Source organism: Staurois parvus, unplaced genomic scaffold, assembly GCF_062004578.1.
Source record: "Staurois parvus isolate SC_StPar_1 unplaced genomic scaffold, SC_StPar_1.0 ptg000172l, whole genome shotgun sequence".
Taxonomy (NCBI): domain Eukaryota; kingdom Metazoa; phylum Chordata; class Amphibia; order Anura; family Ranidae; genus Staurois; species Staurois parvus.
The window spans coordinates 6,740,350-6,762,234 of NW_028317968.1; the positions used below are offsets into that span (position 1 = coordinate 6,740,350).

At 40.5% G+C, this 21,885-nt stretch overlaps 1 protein-coding gene across 8 annotated transcripts in view; it reads left to right on the forward strand.

The window, feature by feature from the left end:
* The window catches only part of BCAS3 (BCAS3 microtubule associated cell migration factor), a 1,369,778-nt gene that overhangs the window by 133,058 nt on the left and 1,214,835 nt on the right, over window positions 1-21,885 (forward strand). For all 8 annotated transcript variants that reach the window (XM_089676635.1, XM_089676630.1, XM_089676633.1 and 5 more), the window contains exon 8: window positions 12,845-12,952. In XM_089676635.1, coding sequence (XP_089532761.1) covers window positions 12,845-12,952 — 108 coding nt within the window. The remainder of the gene's footprint in view (window positions 1-12,844; window positions 12,953-21,885) is intronic.

A 21,885-nucleotide genomic window follows, 5' to 3' on the forward strand; every position in this document is an offset into this window, starting at 1 on the left:
CAGGCAGGGAGTCTCATCGTAACTTAAAAGCCTGGGTATTTTTCAGAGTCCACGCTTATATATATTTTAATGCAGTGCAGCAATGCTTTATAACAGTACTGAATTGTTAAAATATGGTAGTGTAGCTTAAGATGACTGCATTAAACTTCTTGTGAAACAAGCAATGCCTTGCTTGGACTTTGCATCTGAGCAACACAAACAAAAAATGTTTTTTAATTCATTTTTAACTTTCAAAGCAAGCTCACCCATCCATCCACATTGAAAACACCCCTAGCATTTCTGGCTGTGGCCATCTTGAGTAAGGGCAGATGATTACTGTAGCATGTACTTCCTGGAATCCATCTGCCCTTATCTCAGGAATGCAGGCAGAAGCATACTTAGCTGAGAAAGCCCCTCCTCCCCTCATGAAGACTTCTTCGATGTATGACATAATTTGCAAAGGCCAGTACACCAGGAGGTAAATGAAGAAATGAAAAACGTTTTAAAAAAATACATATAATAAACATTCCTATCTATTGGTAGCAGCATAAAAATTAAAAATAGTCAGTGCTGATTGGGAGACTTAACTTCTGCTTTAAGCATTATAACATGCCTGCCTCCTGCCTACCCTGCTAAATAATCCTCAAATATTTACCTGTCTTGAGAAAATTGGTGCTCCAAGATCCCACAACAGCTAATCATGTGAACACTTTTTTGCATGATCTGCTGAGTGAAAGAGTCAGAGTTTAGATTAGCTGATCTTTTCAGCAGATATCTCATCAGTAAATCCCTAGACAACTGATCATTTCTCTCAGTGGGATCCTGAAACAGGATTGTCTTTTTAGTATGTCAGTCTTTAGCTAGCTGGGTGAGCATTTTTTTATATTTACCTTCCAAATGAACTCGTTTGAAAAGCTGGTCAGGTCATTAAACTTCAGGAAATAACAAACAGAGAACATGTTAAGATTATTTGGTAATTAAGGTCTGTTAGTAGTGAATAGACAAATAGTAGCATAATTGACTAGTACTTTCATTGTTTGCTGTGGCAGAAAAGGAAAACATACTTGACACGCTTACCCCTAACGCAGGTGGTCAGGCACTATAGCTGGCTTCTGTGTTCTTCACCTATAGCAGTCCCCTTTCCCATTAGTCAAGCAGGCCTACCAGTACTCAGTTGCCCCCAGGGCATATACAATGCTATAGTGCCTGGCTACCAGGGCAGGCGCGAACTGAGCAAAGCAAACAGGTACTTGCAGTTGTCAGACAGGCATAGTGGTCCAATGGCAACCCAAGTCAAATCCTTAACCAAAAGGCAGGTAGAGTTCAGAGAGTAGTTGATATCTGTTCCGAGGATGTCAATGAGGGAATCCAAACTAGCAGGCACAGGAACAGGGCAAACAAACAAGGAACTTGGAGCATGAGTTACAAGCGCAATATCACAAGCATGAGACTGCAGGCGTGGCTGGCTTAAATCAGGTTTGTTCTCTGCCCAGAGTCTGGCCACATCAATCACCTTGCAGGTGGACAGATAGGGAGAATGTATCACAACCAAAATTAGGATTCCGGAATGAGACCAGCAGCTGTGATGGAGCAGGCAAGCTGCATGCTACTGACAGGACTTGCATCTTGATTTTAGTGTTCCAGAGATATGCTAACATTTACTTTAAAAACCTACTTTCTACCCACTAAAGAATTTTAAATCTAGTGTGAACTTTATACAATGTTTAAAGTGATACTGAAGGCTCAGGTTTAAAAAACAAAATAACCAACATGTCACACTTAACTGCTCTGTTCAATGTTTTTGCACGGAGCAGCCCTGATCCGCCTCTTCTGGTGTCCCCCACTGGGGATTCTGGCCATTCTCCCTTCAGAGTACCCGCAGAGAAAGCTGCTTGCTTTGGGGGCACTTGTGCATGCTTGCTCCTAAACCCAGTTCTGTGTCTATAAGACACACAGAGCGCAGCTCAGATCCGCCCTTCATTCGCTTCTCACTAGCTGAGATTGACAGCAGTGGGAGACAATGGCTCTCACTGCTGTGTCTCTGCCAATGAGGAGAGGAAGACTCGGGAGAGCTGAGGCTCCCGTGCACAGTGCTGGATCGAAATCTGACTTGAGTAAGCATTGGGGGGCTGTAGGATAGCAGCACACAGAATGTTTTTTACCTTCATACATAGAAGGCACATGATTCCCTGAGTAAAATATTTTTATAAAGAGAGAGCACAGCAGGAGCTGCTTCTTTTTATGTGCTATGTCTCTGACTGAAACTTTGTACGAACCTATTGGAAGAGAGGGGGATGTATTATTTCAGCTTGAGCTATTGAGGTCTGGAAAACTTACAAAAAGAAGCCAGGAGATTCCCTTGCTAACTGCATATGAAAATACAAACTATTCCTATGCAGTATTTCATATTTATATTCATAAAATTAATTTTGAAATGTTACATTTTCTACCCTGACCATAATAAATTAATAAAAAGTTAAGATAAATACAAACCCACTATGCATTTCCTTTAATTTCCCAACATTGATTGAAGTGTAACTTTAACAAAATTGAACGTTTCTCCTTTTTTCTTTTTTTTTTGGTTGAGGGAGTAGAGCTTGGTCCACTTAATTGTTTTGGTAACCGGTCCTGGGTCACAATAAAATCAAATGGTTCAGAATTTAGAATTTTTTATTTTGAATACCATAATGAAGATTTTAAACAACAATCAAGATCTTCATTTTCCATGCTACCAATCCCCGTTGGATGACTACCCACTGTTTAATCACAATCACAAAAATCAAATTTTTTTTATTAACCAGATGATCATTATTCCTATTCTGGTGCTCAGGTGTAACCAGCTCAGAACCAGTGTTGCAGCCTTAACTATATCAGGTTCTTTGCAGGCATCCCTCGAACTGGCAAAAACAAGGATTGTGGACAATCTAAACAAAAAACAGACCAGCAAAGCGCATGCTCTAGTAGTGGAATGAACTTCTTTATTAAGCAAAGTTAAATTACACATAAGGCACTCACATGCCCCCGGACTGACACCAAGCTCCTCACACAACTGTGAGAATCCACCTTTAGAACCCCTGTATGGATGCCACTAGATGTAATCCACTTGGCTAAAGATTCGCCTCCCCATGTTTTGATTTAGGAAGGAAAGAGAAGAGCAGGAAACCAGCAGCAATAGGGACTTGTGTATGACAGTTGTCGGGATTATGGAGGACCGGCAATCATTCAGTAGAGCGGCGTGCACCCAAAGAAGACGGGTACGGGTTACCATATTACCATAGGTCATAGGAGACATCAGACGATTATGGGCTGAGCATTCCTTGGGTTGAGGCTTCTAATGCCTCTAGAACAGAGGACAGATGGATTGTTCAGAATGAAGAAATTGTATTAGGAAGAATGGTGCACAGCTACCTTTGTATGTGGATACAGTTCTGCTGCCTCAGTTACACCAAAGATGTCTACATACACAAAACTTTTTCTTTTGACAAGTGATGCATTAAAATGCAGTTTCCAGCTTTCTTTTCAATAGTTACCTGTTTATATATCATTTCGAGATGTGATTTCTAATAATTGCATCAACATGACCACTGCACAATGTGGACAGTGTTTCTGGATCAACCTTAGTTTCATTTGTCTGTGGCTGTTGGCAAAATGTGTTAAGAATGAAAATATATGGTTCCAAAGAAGTCCTAGTCTCAACGGTAATGATTTTCACTTGTATGTGCAGTGTAGTAAACTTTGGTCACCATCTTTTACCTTTTACCACAGTACTCATATACAGTATGTACAGAAAAATGATTACTTAGATGCTGAGAGAACAGCTTGTTATGACCACCGCCTGGCTTTTTTGCTCCCCTGTAGTTCTGTATTGTGGGTATTTATATCTCGTCTAATTTCCTGGTTCCTTACTCACTTCAGCAGCAGTGTCCAGGCCCCAGATATAAACTCACATGGGTAATAAAAATGTAAGGGCAGTATAAAAGGTGCACATGGGAAAGTGCTGTTGTTAAAGGAATATTGAATCAGAGAACATGTGATATATTGTAGCTTACCAATTTTCAGATGTGATGGCTTTATTCATTTTCTTTTTTTCCCCCTTTTTTTTTTCTTTATTTTTCACACGGTGATCAGGATTTTTCAAAAGATGAACTGTCTTTGTTTTATTTTGAGTTAGGTGCATTCATTGCGCCACTATATAAAAGTGGTGCATTATAGAACTACCTTAATTTGGTACATGAGTAGCTGTCAGAATCAAATGTGTTGAATATTCTTCATGAATTTGGTGCAATACAATAGCAAGGGATTAATGCCAGAAAAGTGGCGCAATGGTTTTACCGAATTACTACCAATGTCTTCTAAGTGTGTGCCTTACAATATTCCATACTGAAGCAGAGCCTTAGGCTGGTCATATGTTGTTTTTTTTTGATACTTAGAGGGCTGATCTAGTTTCTAGTGCTGTGATACTTTTGACTGACAATTACTCAATCATGCAAAACTGTACCCAAATAATGGCCTTACACCCCCCTCCCCCCTTGCACATCAGAGTCTGCACTTCCCCAGCATTTTAACATGCGTGTCCTACCTTCCAATCTTCATTACAGCTTGGCTGTGATAGCATGGCAGGGGGCAGTAGGAAGAGCAGATCTAGACAAAGGAGAACTTGCATACCATTCTGAATGCTGGGGCTGCCCTGAATGCCAGCCATCCCAGATTAGCGTCATGGAAATGCATGACACCCTGAAAATACAGAAGGCAGCACTAACCCCCTGATGAACTGAGATGGCACCCCAGGGTGTACTGTGAAATGCTGCACTAGAATACTTAGTTTTGTATATAGTAAACGTTTCCCAAAGTATGTTTTGCAATATAAGTTAAGGGAAGTACGATATACAGTATCTATAGTTCATCTGCTATAAAATACATATCTTTCCTACTTGTCTGTTTTTCTAAATGTAAGGAGGCACAGTGGTAGCACTAATGAAACTTTTAAAGTATACGCATAGCCAAAACTTTATTTTTTTGGTTTTGGATAGAGTAGGGAAGGTTTAGAAGCCCTGTTCAGCAGAGATCACATTACCAAGCACCTTATCCTCCATACATATGGCCAGAATAGAAAATAACATGGAACATTTTCTTCAGGAAAGGTTTTCAGTCTATTACTCGTCATTTTTCTCTGCAACAAAGTTAAAAACAACATTAAATAATTATATTTCATATATATTAACCATTTATCCCTTTTTAGCTTTATTTAGTTTGAGATTGATTGTAGGAACAAAGAGTTGGAGATAAGGGGTCACATGTCTTCCAGCTCCTAAGTAACCTTAATTGTAAGCCTGTGTTTGCATACATTCCTCTTAAAGTTGGCCATAAATTTTTGATCAAAAGTTGGCCAGTTCAGAAGGTACTCTGATGTGAAAGGGGAAGGAAACTGAGGACTCTCATGTGAAAGGGGAGGACTGTTATCAGCAATGGGGAGGGGGGAGACTGAGGATTCTAATGTGCGGTTGGTGGCTGTGATAGACCCAACCAGGACATGGGCTTTTGGAGTGGACTAGGGGCTAACCACCTACCCACTGACTATAGGCCATGGAAGAGACCGGGGATTTTGTCTGCTTCTTCCGGTCAGAGCATGGAAAAGAGCTCGGTTCAGCCTCTGATCACATGGAGAGAGCGGATCAGTCTGTGATGATGGCTCATAAGGTGATGAACGCTGAAAGCGAGGCTTGAGTTAAATTTTTGAGTGAAGACAATAGAGCTTCCCTTCTGGAATGGATTGAAAGGTGTAATATTAATCTTATACAGGTTAACAGTCAGAGGAAATATGGGGCCCTCCTGCAGACTGGGTTGGAGAAGCTCCTCCACAAGTTTTGTCTTATGATGGACGGATTATACAAGTGAAAGCAAACACCTGAAAGACAGCATATGTAATGAACTTTGTGTATTCAAGGTTGGAGGTGCCGAGCTGTCTGGAGTGGGCTCCCTGGCTTGTCCGGGTGCCTTGCTGTAGTTAATTAGATCACTGTTAGCTGTTGGTTGTACTGTTTACCATTGGCAGTGCTTAGGATAATGTGATCAAGCTGTTGCCTAATCAGAGGGGGATGTTTATCACAATGTGCAATATTTGTTTTTATTGTTCACGTGGGGATTGCCCCTTATTCTGACTGTATAAAAACTTGCATTTCTGATGCATAAAGAGTTCCGGTTTTGCACCTAAGCTAGTTTTGCCCAGTCTTTGATGAGATGCCTGGCAATAATACCTTGGACCTGTGTCCCAGTGGTGAGGAAGCAGTTCTCTGACGAAAGCACTCAAACAGGTTCCAGGTCGTCCATCACAGTGGCTAAGGATGTGATGGGGGGGACTGAGAACTCTGATGTACGAGGATTGTGGGGACCAAGGACTCTGATGTGAAAGAGAGAGACTAAGGACTCTGATGTGAAAGGGAGAAACTAAGGACTCTGATGTCACAGGGAGAGACTAAGGACTCTGATGTGAAAGGGAGAGACTGGGGATGTGAAAGGGGTAGGTACTGAGGAATCTGATGTAAAAGGGGCAGGGGAACTGAGGAATCTGATGAGGAGGCAGACTGTGGACTTTGATGTGTAAGGGGGGAACCAATAAACTGAGCAGAGACTGCTGTTAAAGGGGTGCCACAATATTTTCCATACTTTCAAAGGGTGTTGTGGCTAAAAAAGGTTGAGAAACATTGTTCTAGAGCCATTCCTTACTATATGTTACTATGGATTAGATAATTGATGATTTCCAGAGCCATCCATAATTCTGTATTATTCTAAGCCAAATTTTGCTTTCATTACTACAAGCTGCCAAAATACTGAAAAGTATTACCCCCTTTGAAGAAGAGTAGATGTTTCTGTACTGTTATGAAATTGGAAAATTGAACTTTTCCTGAAGCCTGCATCTTTCTTCAAGAATGTAGTCTGTCTGAAGCTACGAAACTGCAGTAAAGCTTTCCAGAAACTACTATTATCTAATTCTCCCATGTGGGAATATTTCAGGCATAAACACCTCCTTGTTTATTTCAGTAAAAATAAAATTACAGAAACTATAACAGCTTTGGATTTTGTATTTTGGCCATGTGGAAATGGTAATATAAAATGGTGATGGGATAAAACTGAAGTTTCAGTTTAGCAATGGTGTGGATATGTCCCCTATTCCAATAAAGTGAGCTGACATAGGGTTTTTTGGAAATGTTGACTTGGCCTCCATTTACTCCAGTGTGCGTGTTGCTGTATTTTTTAGGTTGATCAAATTAAATACATGCTAAATAAGTATGTTGTTTTAAATGAAGTATGTTCTCCCATGTTGCACAAGGTGCATTGGGAAAATGTCCTACCTGCTGCATATTTGATGCATTGACCTGCACCCTTTCATACTGGTCTGTTCGGAGAGATCCTTCACAAAGTGTATAAACGAAGACTTTACGTGCACATGCGTTAACATGTGCTAAAACTATGTGCTTGATGCATACATAATTAGCCTTTTTCTCAGATCTCAGTGGTGTCTGTAGTAATAGAACCTTGGTTTTTATATTGGCTGTTAGACCATTTGTAAATTTTTAGGGCTAGTTCACACTAGGAATTGCACAGGAATATGCAGTGAATTCCTGTGAGATTCAATGTAGTCTGATTTGAGCCCATTCATTTTGAATGGTCTCAAATCGCACTGCAGCATACCAGAAGTAGTCCATGCACTACTTCTGGAAACGCGCTGCAACCAGATAAAGGCAAATGCACTGCGTTTGTAACCTTCTTTTGGGGTGTTGTTAGCTTGAAATTGACATCTACTGCAGATCACAACTACAGTACGTTTTGAACGCGGAATAGGAAATGTGCACGGAATGCGGGCTTCCGGCACCACATTCTGGTGTGAACGGAACTTTAAACATGGCGAGTGTAATATTGTTATTTAAAGCACTAACAGCTCTTTGTTACATTAAAATATGTTTCTAATATATTTTTCAGAAAAGGTATATTAAAATACAGCAAATCGAAGGAAACATTTATCTGGCAACATCAGGACCTTGGAAAAGCCGTTGAACTTTTTACCTTAATTATGTCCCAGTAAAGGCCTGCAGCAGTCTGGAATCAAAGCAGCCCTGCAGGCTTTGCAGAACCTCTGATGTGGTGTGTGTTTGTTGTCTGATGGGGGCTTGTACAGAAAAAAATGGGTATTGTGACACAGTTTTTAAAGCCTTTTGCAGTTACCACCCACCTCACTCATTGAATCTATGAAAATAGAGTAATTGTTTGCACATGGATGTGTGTTCTTTATTTTTCATCTCGCTTTGAAACAGCCATTATAAATCAATATGACATTAAGGCAGGGTGAGCATTTTTTAAATATGATTTATGTAATTTTAACTGTTAGACTATTAGTTTAAATACAAAATAATTGTGCACTATAGTTTCTTTTTTGCCGTTAATATATACTGTAACATAGGACTTCCGAGAAGATGCTACTTTGGTATTTCAGAAGAATGTAGATGGTTGCTTCTTCTACCAAGAGGCAATTTTTTTACGTGATGAGTCTTTACCTTTTTAATTCTTTGTAGTATCTAGTTTAGTTGAGTGTGAGTGGAAATGGATATGCTTGGGCATATTTCATGAACAGTCTTTTTGTTGAGGTATCTCTACCTCCCACAGTCAAAATTGTCTACTTTTGTGCTACTGACCCCCCTTTGTACAGCTTGGCAAAATGCTCCTCAATGTGTATGTAATAAAAGGTAAAGAAACTTAGATTAGCATGGGGAATCACTGGACTTGCTTTGTTAGGGACTGTGTTTTTAAAAACTGTTTACCTTTATTCTGATTAAGGTTGTAGCCGTTTTAGTGCAGTTGTAGCAACACAGTTTAAAATAGACGAACGTGTCGACATTGCCAAGCATTTCATTGGAACCTGTACAAATGAGAACTTGACTGCCCTATTCCTTTTGTTGTTCCTCCATCTGTAACTATTCCTGTTAAAAACTTAATAAAGAACATTTGAACATAAAATAGATATATGGCTAAAGCTTTGGCCATACTTATTTTGTGGTTTACAGGAGTGCACTTACTTTTGCTTTCCTGTGACCCAGAGTCAGTTTTATAGCAGACTATTGCCTGCCATCAGCTAATGTGCAGAGCCGCTGCAAGTTGTGGAAGGATCCTGACAGTACTGTTGGGATCCACCCAGCTGCCTGATTGACAGCTGGCTTCAGATCTCAGCATGTGGTTAAGAGCAGGAGCCAGCTGCATCCCCTCCCTCTCCTACACATTGTGAATGCTGGAGAAGAATATCAATGAATGACAGTCACTGCTCTGCACTCTAAGCAGACTGAGAACTGAGCACGCAGTTATCGGTCTTAGAGATGACATGGGACAGCTGGAGCATCAAACCAGTGCTGCAGCATAGAGGTGAGTCTGTGTGTTTACTTTTTTTTTTTTTTTTTTTTTTTTTTTTTTTTTTTTTAGAAACCCTCTATATCTCCTTTTTTTATGCACTGTTAACTTTTCAGAACAGGCTTTTGGCGGTGCACACTCTTCTAGGTCCAAGAAGTACTGATTTTTTTGAACATTGAAGGTGGCAGACCCCCAAAACCTGGGAAAAATTAGTGCAACTGCATGTGCAAGGTGCACAGTCTATTTGCCTTTAGGCAATCAACCCCCGAAAATAATGCAGCTCTGTAATCATCAATACATCAATAAATGTATTTTTAAATGCAATCAGTGCAAGTACCTGTATGTGACCTGGTATCAGCCTCTTGCAGTCCTTGTAAAACAGAGCTGGAGCATGAGAGGAAGTAGCAGAACCAATTGTGTGCTGACAAGAAGCATACTGATGGAAAGAGCAAAATTAGAGTGACAGAGAAATGGGCTCATCACTGTGCTGCTCCACCTTTCACTATGCAATTGCAGGTTAGGGTGCGTCCAGGAAGACCTGGGCTCAGAGGAAGTAGGTTGAATGATGCTGGCCATCAAACTGACGGCATCTAGCAATTAGGGTTGGACCAATAAAGGTATTGGTATCGGTGCCAATACTGAGCATTTGCACAAGTACTCGAGTAAATGCTTCAATACCTGAAACCGATTACCAATACAAAATGAATGGGCCCAAATTGCACTGCAAAGAATCGCATGTGATTTGAATAAGAATGCGGTGCAATTTCTTTCGGAATCACATGCGTTTTTCCTGTGGGTATGGTGCATTTTGCAGTGCAATTTGAGTCATTCATTTTGTATGGCTCAAAGCGCACTGCACCCGCAGGGAACAGCATGCTATTCAGGAAGGAATTGCACTGTATTCCAGTTCAAATCACATGCAATTCTTTGAGCCGAATAATTTTGTATGGGCTCAATTTGAGCCATTCATTTTGTATGGCTCAAATCGCACTGCACCCGCAGGGAAACAGCATGTACTTCAGGCAGGAATTACACCGTATTCCAGTTCAAATCACATGCAATTCTTTGCAGTGCATTTTGAGCCGATTCATTTTGTATGGGCTCAAATTGCACCGCAAAGTTATTGGTAATCGCTGAGTACTTGTACACAAGTATCAGTACTCATACTCGCCAATAAAAACGGTATCAGTGCAACCCTACTAGCAATAGACAAAAAGTGCTGCAGGAGAAAGTCCTGGAATGAAGGTGACTATTGCAGCAGAATCCGGTTAAGTTATTTACTCTTTTACTGGGCTTTTCATTTTTATTTTGTTATTTTTGGCTGGAGTTTTGTTTCCAACAGTCTCAGCATAGCAGCATAGACAGCACTTGGAGCTTCAATTCAGTGTTACACACAGCAGACACTACTATTTTGCTTTGGAGTAACTTGCTAAAACTATGATCTCCCTTGTGTTTGGAATTTTGAGACCACAGCTCACTGTGCACATGAAAAATTTTAATAAAAAAGCCTCTACTCACTCTTCCCAGCATATTTCTTATTGAATTGGTAACAGGACTGTATTTAATGCTGTAGTAATTGCAATGAAAAGTTTATAGTCTTCTTATTGCCCTTTAAACTTTTGTGGAGAAAAAGGGGGTTGCGACAACATTATATTGTTTGGCATGTTTTCTGCTTTCTTTGCTTGTCAGTGAAAAAGGTTTCTTAAATTGCTTAGTTAAGTGATGTGCTCTTCCTTTGGTATTTTAGCAGTGTGTCCTAATTCCCAGACAAAATGGCTCTATACAATTAAAGTAAATGATTACATGCTGGTCCTAGTTTGTCTCCTGTGTGAGGGGCTACAGAGGACACATGTCTTTTGTGTGTCTGCGTTTGGCTGCCCACAGCTGCTTTGTATACGGAACACCTGTTGTCAATCACCATTTCAGAACATTATCTTCTAGCTTCAGTGTTTGTCTGATTATGTTTTATTGCAAATTACTACTATAATAGAATGTGTTCAGGATGTGATGTGTGTTTATTATTATCTTCATACTGTTTCTGGAGCCATGGAAACAAAAAAATGTTAACAAGTCTTACATTGATGAAGACTCCTTCAGTATTCTTATGACCCTTTAAGAAAGTACCTATTTTAACATACAGTATTGCAGAGGTTACACTTCACTGGCACTGTATTCAGGGGATTAAAGTAAATGTAAACCCTAAAGCAAGATTCTCCAAACTTTTTAGTACAGGGGCCTCATTACAGGATTATACAGGATTTATATAGCGCCAACAGTTTGCGCGGCACTTTAAAACATGAAGGTGATAGTACAGCAACAATACAAGAGGGTTAGGAGGGCTTTGCTCCTGGGGGCTTACAATCTAACGGGGAGGGGCAAGTGGAACACATGAAAATAACTGTGAGGGATGAACTGATGGGAGAAATAAAAGGTTCAGATGTCAGCTGAAGACAGGATAGGCTTCACTGAAGAGATGCGTTTTCAGGGATCGCTTAAATGTGGACAGAGTAGGTGATAGACAGATTAGGGTAGGGAGTTCAAGAGGATAGGAGAGGCTCTGTAGAAATCCTGGAGCCGAGAATGGGAGGTAGATACAAGGTAGCTAGAGAGCAGAAGGTCTTGGGAGGAGCAGAGAGGATGGTTTGGGTGATATTTGGAGGCAAGATTGGTGATGTAGCTTGGGGCAGAGTTGTGGATGGCTTTGTATGTTATTGTTATTCATTGGACAATTGGAAGCGGAGAGATTGGTAGAGAGAGGTGGCAGACACTGAGCAGTTGGTAAGGTGGATGAGTCTGGCAGCAACATTCATGATAGGCTGAAGGGGGGATAGCCTTTGTTAAAGGTAGGTCTACAAGGAGGGAGCTAGTCAAGGCGAGAGATAACAAGGGAATGAATGAGTAGATTAGTGGTTTCAACAGTTAAAAAGGGGCATATTTTGGAGATGTTACCTAGTTGAAGACTACAAGATTTGGACAGTGATTGGATTTGGACCTGAAATGACAAGTCAGACTCCAGGATAACACCTAGCACCTTGGCATGAAGAGGAGGGACTGATGGTTCTACTATTGATCTTGATGGAGAAGTCAGGGGAAGGCACATGGGCTGGAGGGAGTATTACGTGCCTCATCGTATATTTTACAGATTGTTAATGGGTGGAAAATTTTTTTTTATGAATGAATAAAAATTAAATACTATGTTTTTTTGAGAGTTTTTCTGTAATCAGCAAAGCAAAGCCCCCCCCTTACATCAGTGTCCCCATCAAAACCCTCCCTTACATCACTGTCCTCATCAGAATCCCCCCTTAATTATTGTCCCCATGAGAGTTCACCCTTATATCAGTATCCCCATCAGATTCCCCATTACATCAGGGTCCCCATCAGGGCCCCCTCCCACATTGATGTCCCCGTTTGTATATGTGGATAAAATGTGATATCAAACATGCATATTAAATGTGTTTTTTTTTTATTGTAGCACAAGCCAGCCTTTCTGTTGTGTGGATTTATACTCTCTACGGACTGGTGAGATGGTGAAGTCCATTCAGTTTAAAACGCCAATCTATGACTTGCATTGCAATCAGAGGTATGATTTCTTTTATTTGACTAATATTTAATTTTAGATAGGTTTAGAGAATACCCTCTGGATTTACTAAACAAACAGATGTCATGGCAAAGAGGATAGGTGTTGGTATTCACCTCTAGGTTGAACTTGGAGCTAGAAAATGAAATTTCCTTTTTTTAAAGTGTAACTAGAAGCAAAACTGTTTTTTTTTTTTTCATTTTGGAAAGAGTAAAGGAAAGTTATAACCCATGTCAGTTTTGGTTTTGCCATCTGTGTCCTATTGGGTTGATTTCCCTTCACTTCCTTTCCCATAGCCAAAACAGGAAGTGAGAGGTAATCCCTCCAAAGTGAGGGAATCCTGTTGGGTCACCAGAACTAGTGTCACCATTGCAAGATTTTCCCTCTATTAGTGTTGTGATGTCAACCCAAAATGTGGGATTTTCTTTTACTTTCACTTGAGAACAGTAAACAGGACAAATAGAGAAGGTGAATCTCCTTAACAGGGGCACAAACAGCAATAAAGACTGACAGGTGCTCAGATTCCTCTCCACTCTATCCAGAACTTTAAATGTTTCGCCTTTAGTTACACTTTAAAGGAAACCTGTTATGAGATAATTAATGAGATAAATGCTAGTTGACTGGCTGTCATGGTCACTCTCTTTCACTCCAATCTCACCTGCTGAATGCTTGTTCTGAGTCTAAAGCCAAAGACAACCAGGCACCTAAGACCAAGACAACCAGGCATATTTCAAATGTCAACAATTGCTCAGATCAGGGTAAAAACAAACATATTTTCCAAGAAGCAATGATGTCATTAAGTTTGGGAGGATCTTGGAGTTCTTTTTCTGATGGTGTGGCAATGATGCTCTGCAGCTATCATGTAGGCTGGGTCCGCTTATGCTACACTGGGATGAAAAAATGTTGCTGTGGCCACGCTGGCTCTACCCTTGAAACCTCTCCACTCTGAGCTGCAGAGTCTGGGAAGGGGAACACGTGAAAATCAAATGAAGAAGGATTCGGCTCAGTCAGGGGAGGTAAAGGAAGTTTCTTGTTTTTTTTATGAGGCTTGTGCATCACAAAGTAACTGGATTTGGAACTTGTTAGACTATCATACAGAAGCCCTTAGTTGTACTTTAAGGGCCAGTTCACACTACATGTGTTTCAGTTGCTTTTTTTCTGCATTCAAAATGCACAGAAAGTAGGGTATATGGTTGTCAGTGTCATCGTTCACATCAGTGCTTGCAGTTCCAGTTGCAGAAAAACAAGTAGAACAGGCTGTAATTTTCATGCACAGAACTGTACTGGAATGCGGTAAAATACATCAAAAATGCACCGGAATGCATCTGGTGAGACTGGACCACATAAGATCTCTTGCAGTAAGTTTGTAGAAGAGCTGAATGTAGCTAAACACCTTGCATAAAGGGAGATTTGTGGCTTCAGGTATTTTGTGGCTTGCATATGTATGTTGTAATTAAAACTTTCCTGCATGTCTTTTACAAAAAATAAATTATCACTGTCATTATATTAGCCTTACAAATCATGTTGTTAATAATCCTATGTTCCACAAGCCATAAGCCACTGAGCTATGCTACACAATAGAATTTTAATCACTGTTTAGTGGAATGATGTCCTTCCATCATCCAACACAGCAACGTAATCTGCTCATATAAGCCTCGGGCAATTAATTTCCCACACATGCTCTAATGGATGTAGGCGATTAATCTGCAGTTCTATGCAGGAAATGCTCATTATAAATACAGAGTACATCAAGCAATTTTTTTTATTTAGGTGATTAAATTCATAAGATTAATTGCATAAAATCACAGCAGAACCCCACAAATGGAAATTGTTTTTGTTGCCTGGACCTGTTTTCAGGCTTGTTTCATAAACACACACTTTTGCATACTACTTTTCTGTTTAATATTGTGCATTAAAAAGAAGTTCCAGACTACAAAAGAAGCAAATCAGTGAGCTTCCAATTCTACTCTGCAAACAATGCAACTACAGTGGATATAAAAAGTCTACACACCCCTGTTAAAATGTCAGGTTTCTGTGATGTAAAAAAAAGAGACAAAAATAAATCATTTCAGAGCTTTTTCCACCTTTTAATGCGACCTATAAACTGTACAACTCAATTGAAAAACAAACTACTACCTTTTTTTTTGGGGGGGGGGGGGGAGTAAACATAAAAAAACTACAATAATGTGGTTGCATAATTGTGCACACCCTCTTATAACTGGGGATGTAGCTGTGTTCAGAATTAAAAAATCACATTCAGAATCATGTTAAATAGGAGTCAGTACACACCTGCCATCATTTAAAGTGCCTCTGATTAACCCCAAATAAAATTCAGCTGTTCTAGTAGGTCTTTCCTGACATTTTCTTAGTCGCATCCTACAGCAAAAGCCATGGTCTGCAGAGAGCTTCCAAAGCATCAGAGGGATCTCATTGTTAAAAGGTATCAGTCAAGAGAAGGGTACAATAGAATTTCCAAGGCATTAGATATACCATAGAACACAGTGAAGACAGTCATCATCACGTGGAGAAAATATGGTGCAACAGTGACATTACCAAGAACTGGACGTCCCTCCAAAATTGATGAAAAGACCAGAAGAAAACTGGTCTGAGAAGCTGCAAAGAGGCCTACAGTAACATTAAAAGAGCTGCAGGAATATCTGGCAAGTACTGGCTGTGTGATACATGTGACAACAATCTTCCATGTTCTTCATATGTCTGGGCTATGGGGTAGCGTGGCAAGACGGAAGCCTTTTCTTATGAAGAAAAGCATCCAAGCTCGGCTAAACTTTGCAAAAACACATCTGAAGTCTCCCAAAAGCATGTGGGGAAAATGTGTTATGATCTGATGAAACCAAGGTTGAATTTTTTGGCCATGTACAAAATATATGTTTGGTGCAGAAACAACACTGCACATCACCAAAAGAACAACATACCCACAGTGAAGCATGGTGGTGGCAGCATCATACTTTGAGGCTATTTTTCTTCAGCTGGAACTGGGGCCTTAGTCAAGGTAGAGGGAATTATGGACAGTTCCAAATACCAGTCAATATTGGCACAAAACCTTCAGGCTGCTAGAAAGCTGGACATGAAGAGGAACTTCATCTTTCAGCATGACGACTCAAAGCATATATCCAAATAAACAAAGGAATGGCTTCACCAGAAGAAGATTAAAGTTTTGGAATGGCCCAGCCAGAGCCCAGACCTGAATCCAATGGAAAATCTGTGGGGTGATCTGAAGAGGGCTGTGCATAGGAGATGTCCTCGCAATCTGACAGATTTGAAGTGTTTCTGCAAGGAAGAGTGGGCAAATATTGCCAAGTCAAGATGTGCCATACCCAAAAAGACTGAGTGCACCTACAGGATTTCAGTTCAACTGAGTTGTACAGTTATAGGTCACATTAAAGGTGGAAAAAATTCTGAAATGATTTATCTTTGTCTCATTTTTCACATCACAGAAACCTGACATTTTAACGGGTGTGTAGACTTTTCATATGCACTGTATAATATATTCAGAAAGTCAACTCCATGTTTAATGTCCCTTTAAATAGTTTGGCCCAAACAAATTATTTCATTACAGTTGTGTTCCAACCATGGGACATGAAACAATTTAGAGTCAGGCTTTTTATAGAATACAAAGCTTCCCTTGAATGACTGAGCAGTGCTATGTTGTTCCAGGAGAGGGGCAGGAAAATCCTGTCCCACTGCCGTAACAAAGCACTGTATACTTTTTGTAGCTGAGGCTACATATAGTTTATACGGCACGCCCATTAAGCATACCTGTAAAAAGGTATTTCAGCCAGCCTGGTCCAAATGAAATGTTTAAGGGGACATTAAACCTGAAGTTGGGCTTTCATTTTACTGAAGCCAGATTCTAGAAAGCTACTTCACATGTTGGAGGAATCTTTGCAGTTTAATTCTCCACGCTTTGATCTCTGTATCCGCTGTTCGTTATAGCTTCCTTCACTTACCCTGAGCTGCCAAGACAATAGCCTCAACCTTGGATTTACCAGTACAATGCAAACATTTTCCAGTACATTTACCAGCTAGTCTACGAAAAAAAAAAATTTATATATCAAAGCCACATTGCCTCATCAGTGCTGCTTTGTAAAGTATGGTTTCTAACTCAGGCAAAGTATGCCTGGAAGTAACCAAGGTACAGAGACACACCAGATGCCCAGCACAGCATGATGGTAGCTGAAGGCCTCATATTCGCCTGTTCAACAAATTCAGTAAGCAACACAAAAACAGAAAAACCTAAAACAAGTTCATAACTAGCTTTTTAAAGTGAGGTGCACATGGAAAGGTCATTTCACAGAACAATACAACTCAAAAAGTTTTATATTGCCACTTTCATTCAGCATTGGACTTACAGTATTTGGCCTCTTCAAAAATGTCTAACTTTGTTGTGTAAAGCAGAAACCCTAGCACACTAAACCTACTGCTGAAGCATTTCTAGTTGACTGTAGTTATGGTGTAGCAAAAAGTACTAAAGATCATTTATTGGTATACAAACATGCCCTTAAAAGAGAAGTTGTTTTTTTTCCCCCAGATCATACTTATCTAGGTGGATGCATCAATCAGTCCAATTCTGCATCTGTCCCCTGATGGCTCTAAGTGTGTTCACATGACCGCTGATTGCTGAATTCTCACCGTCGCTGTGAGCAGAGAGCGGCGACTGTCAGTGAGTGGTGACTGTCGCTGTCTGCTCTGCCCCCGTGCTCATTGGAGCGCTAGCCTGTGGAGGGTGCAGCTGGCTCAGACTCTCAGTTGCTTGCTGAGAGGCTGAGCCAGGTGCCGGGGCACGGGAGTCCATTCAAATTAATGGGTTCTCATGCCCGCGCAAAACGCGGGCCGCATATATCTGAACCAGAGGATGGATCTGGCTTTAACCCTGGTTCACATATATGCGGCCATGCGGGCCGTGTTTTGTGCGGGCACGAGAACCCAGTCATTTGAATGAACTCCCGTGCCTCGGGACACGCAGGGAAGGAGTCCCTGCACTTCTTTGGAAACCACAGCCCGAGCGGGAAACTCGGTTCCCAGTGCGATTGTGATTTCCAGTGCGGGTGGCGTGCCATTAGAATTATTGGTACCCGCCCGTGGGTCCGCATTCTTCTGTGTGGGTGGTGTGGCTGCACAGATTTATGTGCAGATCCACAGCGGCACCACCCGCACATATGTGAACCAGGCCTTAAAGTTGGGATCTTCCCCCAGCCTGGACCAGCTAAATGACATCAGCCGACAGCTGTCACCTGAAAATGGGTCACAGGAGTGCAGAACGAACTGCACTCCTGTGATCCACAGGAGACGTACAGCCAAAAGAGCTTTGGCTGTACTTCTTTTAAAATGTCTCATCTGCTGAACACTCATAGTCTTCTGCTATCATAGACACACAGCTTTTTAAAAGCTGTCCTTCACCTCCTTCTCCTGCCTCCTGTTTATCAAATGTATGCTTCCCTTCATATTTTATTGGAAGCATTAAAAAATTATTTGCTGGCCAACCTAGATAGACCTCTTTCACACTGGCAGCTGGTAAAAACAGGTGGCTGGAATTCTAACATGATAGCCTGACAGGGCTGTAGGGCTGCACACATGTGGCGACATCACAACCACAGCATTTTGTGGGTGTGTGTGTATGTATATGTATATTTTAAGTATTAGTATGCACCATTTATGCTTTTGCTGTTGTTGTGCTACTAATATTAGATACAGTGCATTGAACACTTTTTCAAGGCACTGTACAATTCTGTAAGCTTTACGAGTTTAAATGCTTTTATTATTTTATCACATGCTTTTCTCATGGAAAAAACAGGCAGAGAAATCACACTGAATCAATGTTATTTTCCTCTAGTTAAGCTGGTATTTTATCTCCATGGTATGACTCCTTTTTCTGCTCCCCTCAATAGAAGGAACACCTCATGTCAGAGTTATCACCCTGTAAAAGCTAGTTGTAATTTAGGACCCATATCTTGTACAATGATCTTTGTGAATTCAATTTAAAAATACCACAGGAATTTAAAATATTATGTGCATGCAGTAAATAAAGCAGATATGTCCATGGCTTCCCAGTATGAAATTTTGCAAATATAACAAGGTAGTAAAAAAAATACAGTGTGTGTTATGCTTAAAGGTGAACTCCAGGAACACAGCCACTTTCTGTGGGTTATGCCCATCGAGGTGTATGCCACCTCTTACATTTTCACTGAGCACCAGGAGCATAGTTCTGGCTTTACTTCCATACCTCCAATGCTGGACTTTCTGGTTTCAGCTCCAGAAGCTGTCTGCACCTCCCTTCCTCTTAACCAATCACAGAGTGCTTTGTATTGTGAGAACCCATTAACAAAATACAAAGCCTTCTGTGAATGGACAATGGAGGGGAGGGGTGGGCAGAGCTGCTGCTGTATGAGAAAGCAGCATTGCTCTTATCAGAGCCCCAGGAGTGTAGTGATGGCTGTTTTCCCAGTGCCCAGTGGCAGTCCACGAGATGGGAAGCATCTTATTGGACTTAACTGATAGAAATCCGGCAGATTTGAGAACATGTCTGAATTTCTGGAGTTAATTTTTAAATAAATATATGGTGTGTTTTGAAACTAGAAATTCACATTTATAGCCGAACTAAAGCATTCTAGCAAATGGATTTTTATAGACTAAAAGTCATTCCCATGTTAATTCTGTATGTTTCATTGGTTTCAATTTCTCTGCAAAACTATGCTCCTAGCAAGGTGTCTGGCAGCAGTTTGGTAATACAAGCATTGGTCTGGAGGAGGGATACAGATAGGACCATGCTGCCAGTTGACATGGCTACCCCAGATAGCTCTCATGTAGTCACAGAGTGGGACAGTGCAGAGGCCAGAGTGTGGGCAAAAATGGCCACTGCATATGGCATCTGCCCCAGGCATGTCCCTTGATATGAGAAAACATACTCCACCCACTCAGTAACACCAATGGAATTCTGTCTTCTAATTCACAGGAGCACATCTAAACATAATGATCACACACGTTCCCCTGTACCCTGCATGGACTGTCAATAAAAAAATGCTGATGACTTAAATATTGTGCCTTGGAATTCACTGGCAATAAACACATTTCTATGGCTTGGTATCAGCTTTACACAAAATAGTTTTAATGGGAAATAGCTTTTATGTAAAATAGTACTGTGAAAAATAGTCACTTAGAACAAGTATGCAGTCCAATTTTATTTTTGCTCTGGCTTCACTGGTTGCATGCTTGCTCCAAGTCACTGATAATGGCATCGATATAATTCTTTTAGCTCAACTGGTAATGTTTGTTTTTATTTATCCTAGTACTTTTTATTCACACCGGCCCAGATTTAACATCTGTACCCTAAAACAGTAGTCATCAATTTTTTTTCCTTGTCATGGTTTTAGGTTGATCTGTTCTTTGTAAAACTGTTGTATAAATACAGATATCAAGTTATCAGTTGACTAAGACTGTCATATTGACAAAGTTTTCCAAAGATTAAATTGCATTAAGCCGTTTATTTGCTTTGGTATGATTTCTTGCTTTATTTCTGCTGTTCGTCAAGCAGAAATGTGACTTTGATTTTCTAACATATTGGTCAACAGGAGAAAATATGTTTTCTCATTTATGTTGTATTTCCGAAGTCTGTTTGTAAAGTACTGTAAACATGTAATTCAAGAGCATGAAATTTGGTAATAAAAGGAAAGTGGGCAGAGAAACTTCATATTTTCTTTCATGTGGATTTTTCTGTTTTCATCTAAACAAAATCTCAGAGATTTAAATTAAGTGTATGCAAAGTTAGATAAAGTTCTGTATATTTGTATTTTAATGCGGCTCAGCTAATACAGTTAAGCCAACAGTTTCTACTTTCATTTGTCAGTGTTTCTGCCTAATAATACACATTCATTTTCAATACCCATGTGTGATTACTGCATAAAATTGTAGTGTTTGTCCCATTAGATATGCTAGACTATAGTGTAGGTATCCTTATACACCACTCCAGCCCAAAACATTTTTGTTTGGATAGAAGAGGAACAGGCTGGAATCTCTGTCAGTTTTTTTTTGTCATCTGTGTCTTTATTGAGATGATTTACCCTATCTTTCTGTCAGAACATGATGGGAAATCTCACCAAAAGGGACATAGACAGAAACAAAACAAAACATTTATTTGAGCAAGGAGTTGGAATGTCTGACAATGGGGGAATTAACAAAGAGTGGCACAGGCATAAAGTCTGTGCCACTCTAAATTTAGAAAACAAAGAAAACAAAGCAGATCTTGCTCCTAAATAAGTGGGAAACATCCCCTTTGTTAATTAAAAGCGATCTGCTCCATTTTCTATGGTGTGTCATCAACAGACATGACATACAGTGCAGGACAGCTGGAGCTGAATGCTTCTGTTCCCCCTGTCTGTGTCAGGCCTGGGCTCCTACTAGTAAATGAGCAGTTCTTTTCTTTCAGTGCTCAGAAGCTACTAATTACCAGCTTCTCAATGTCTCCACAGTGTCTCACCTGGATACCATTACCTCCCTCATTAGTCCAGCCTACAGCCAGCCCTTTTTGCTATTTTAGCAGCTTAGCTCATTTCCTCCTTGCCCTTGTGTGTTCTATGATCTCCAGTGTGTTACTGCCTGTGTTCCTGTGTACAACTCAGTCTGGCTAACTTCTCTTCTGGTTCCTGTTCCTGACTACGCTGACTTCTGGTTTCCTGACCCTGGCTCGTTTGATTACCCGCACTGGCATCCAAACCCTTGCTTCTTTTTTGACTATGTTCCTGATCTGTTATATTTGTTATTTCAATAAAGGTGTGATTTTAACTGCACTTTCTGTTTCCACTTGGTTTATAGTTCCTGACAGTCTGCCCCTGTCGTTCAGTTGAGAGCAAGAGGTAGGGGGAAGGATGTTAACCCTGTGTTTGCTGGAGGTAGCAGCTAGGTATATAGGCAGGGAAGGGAGC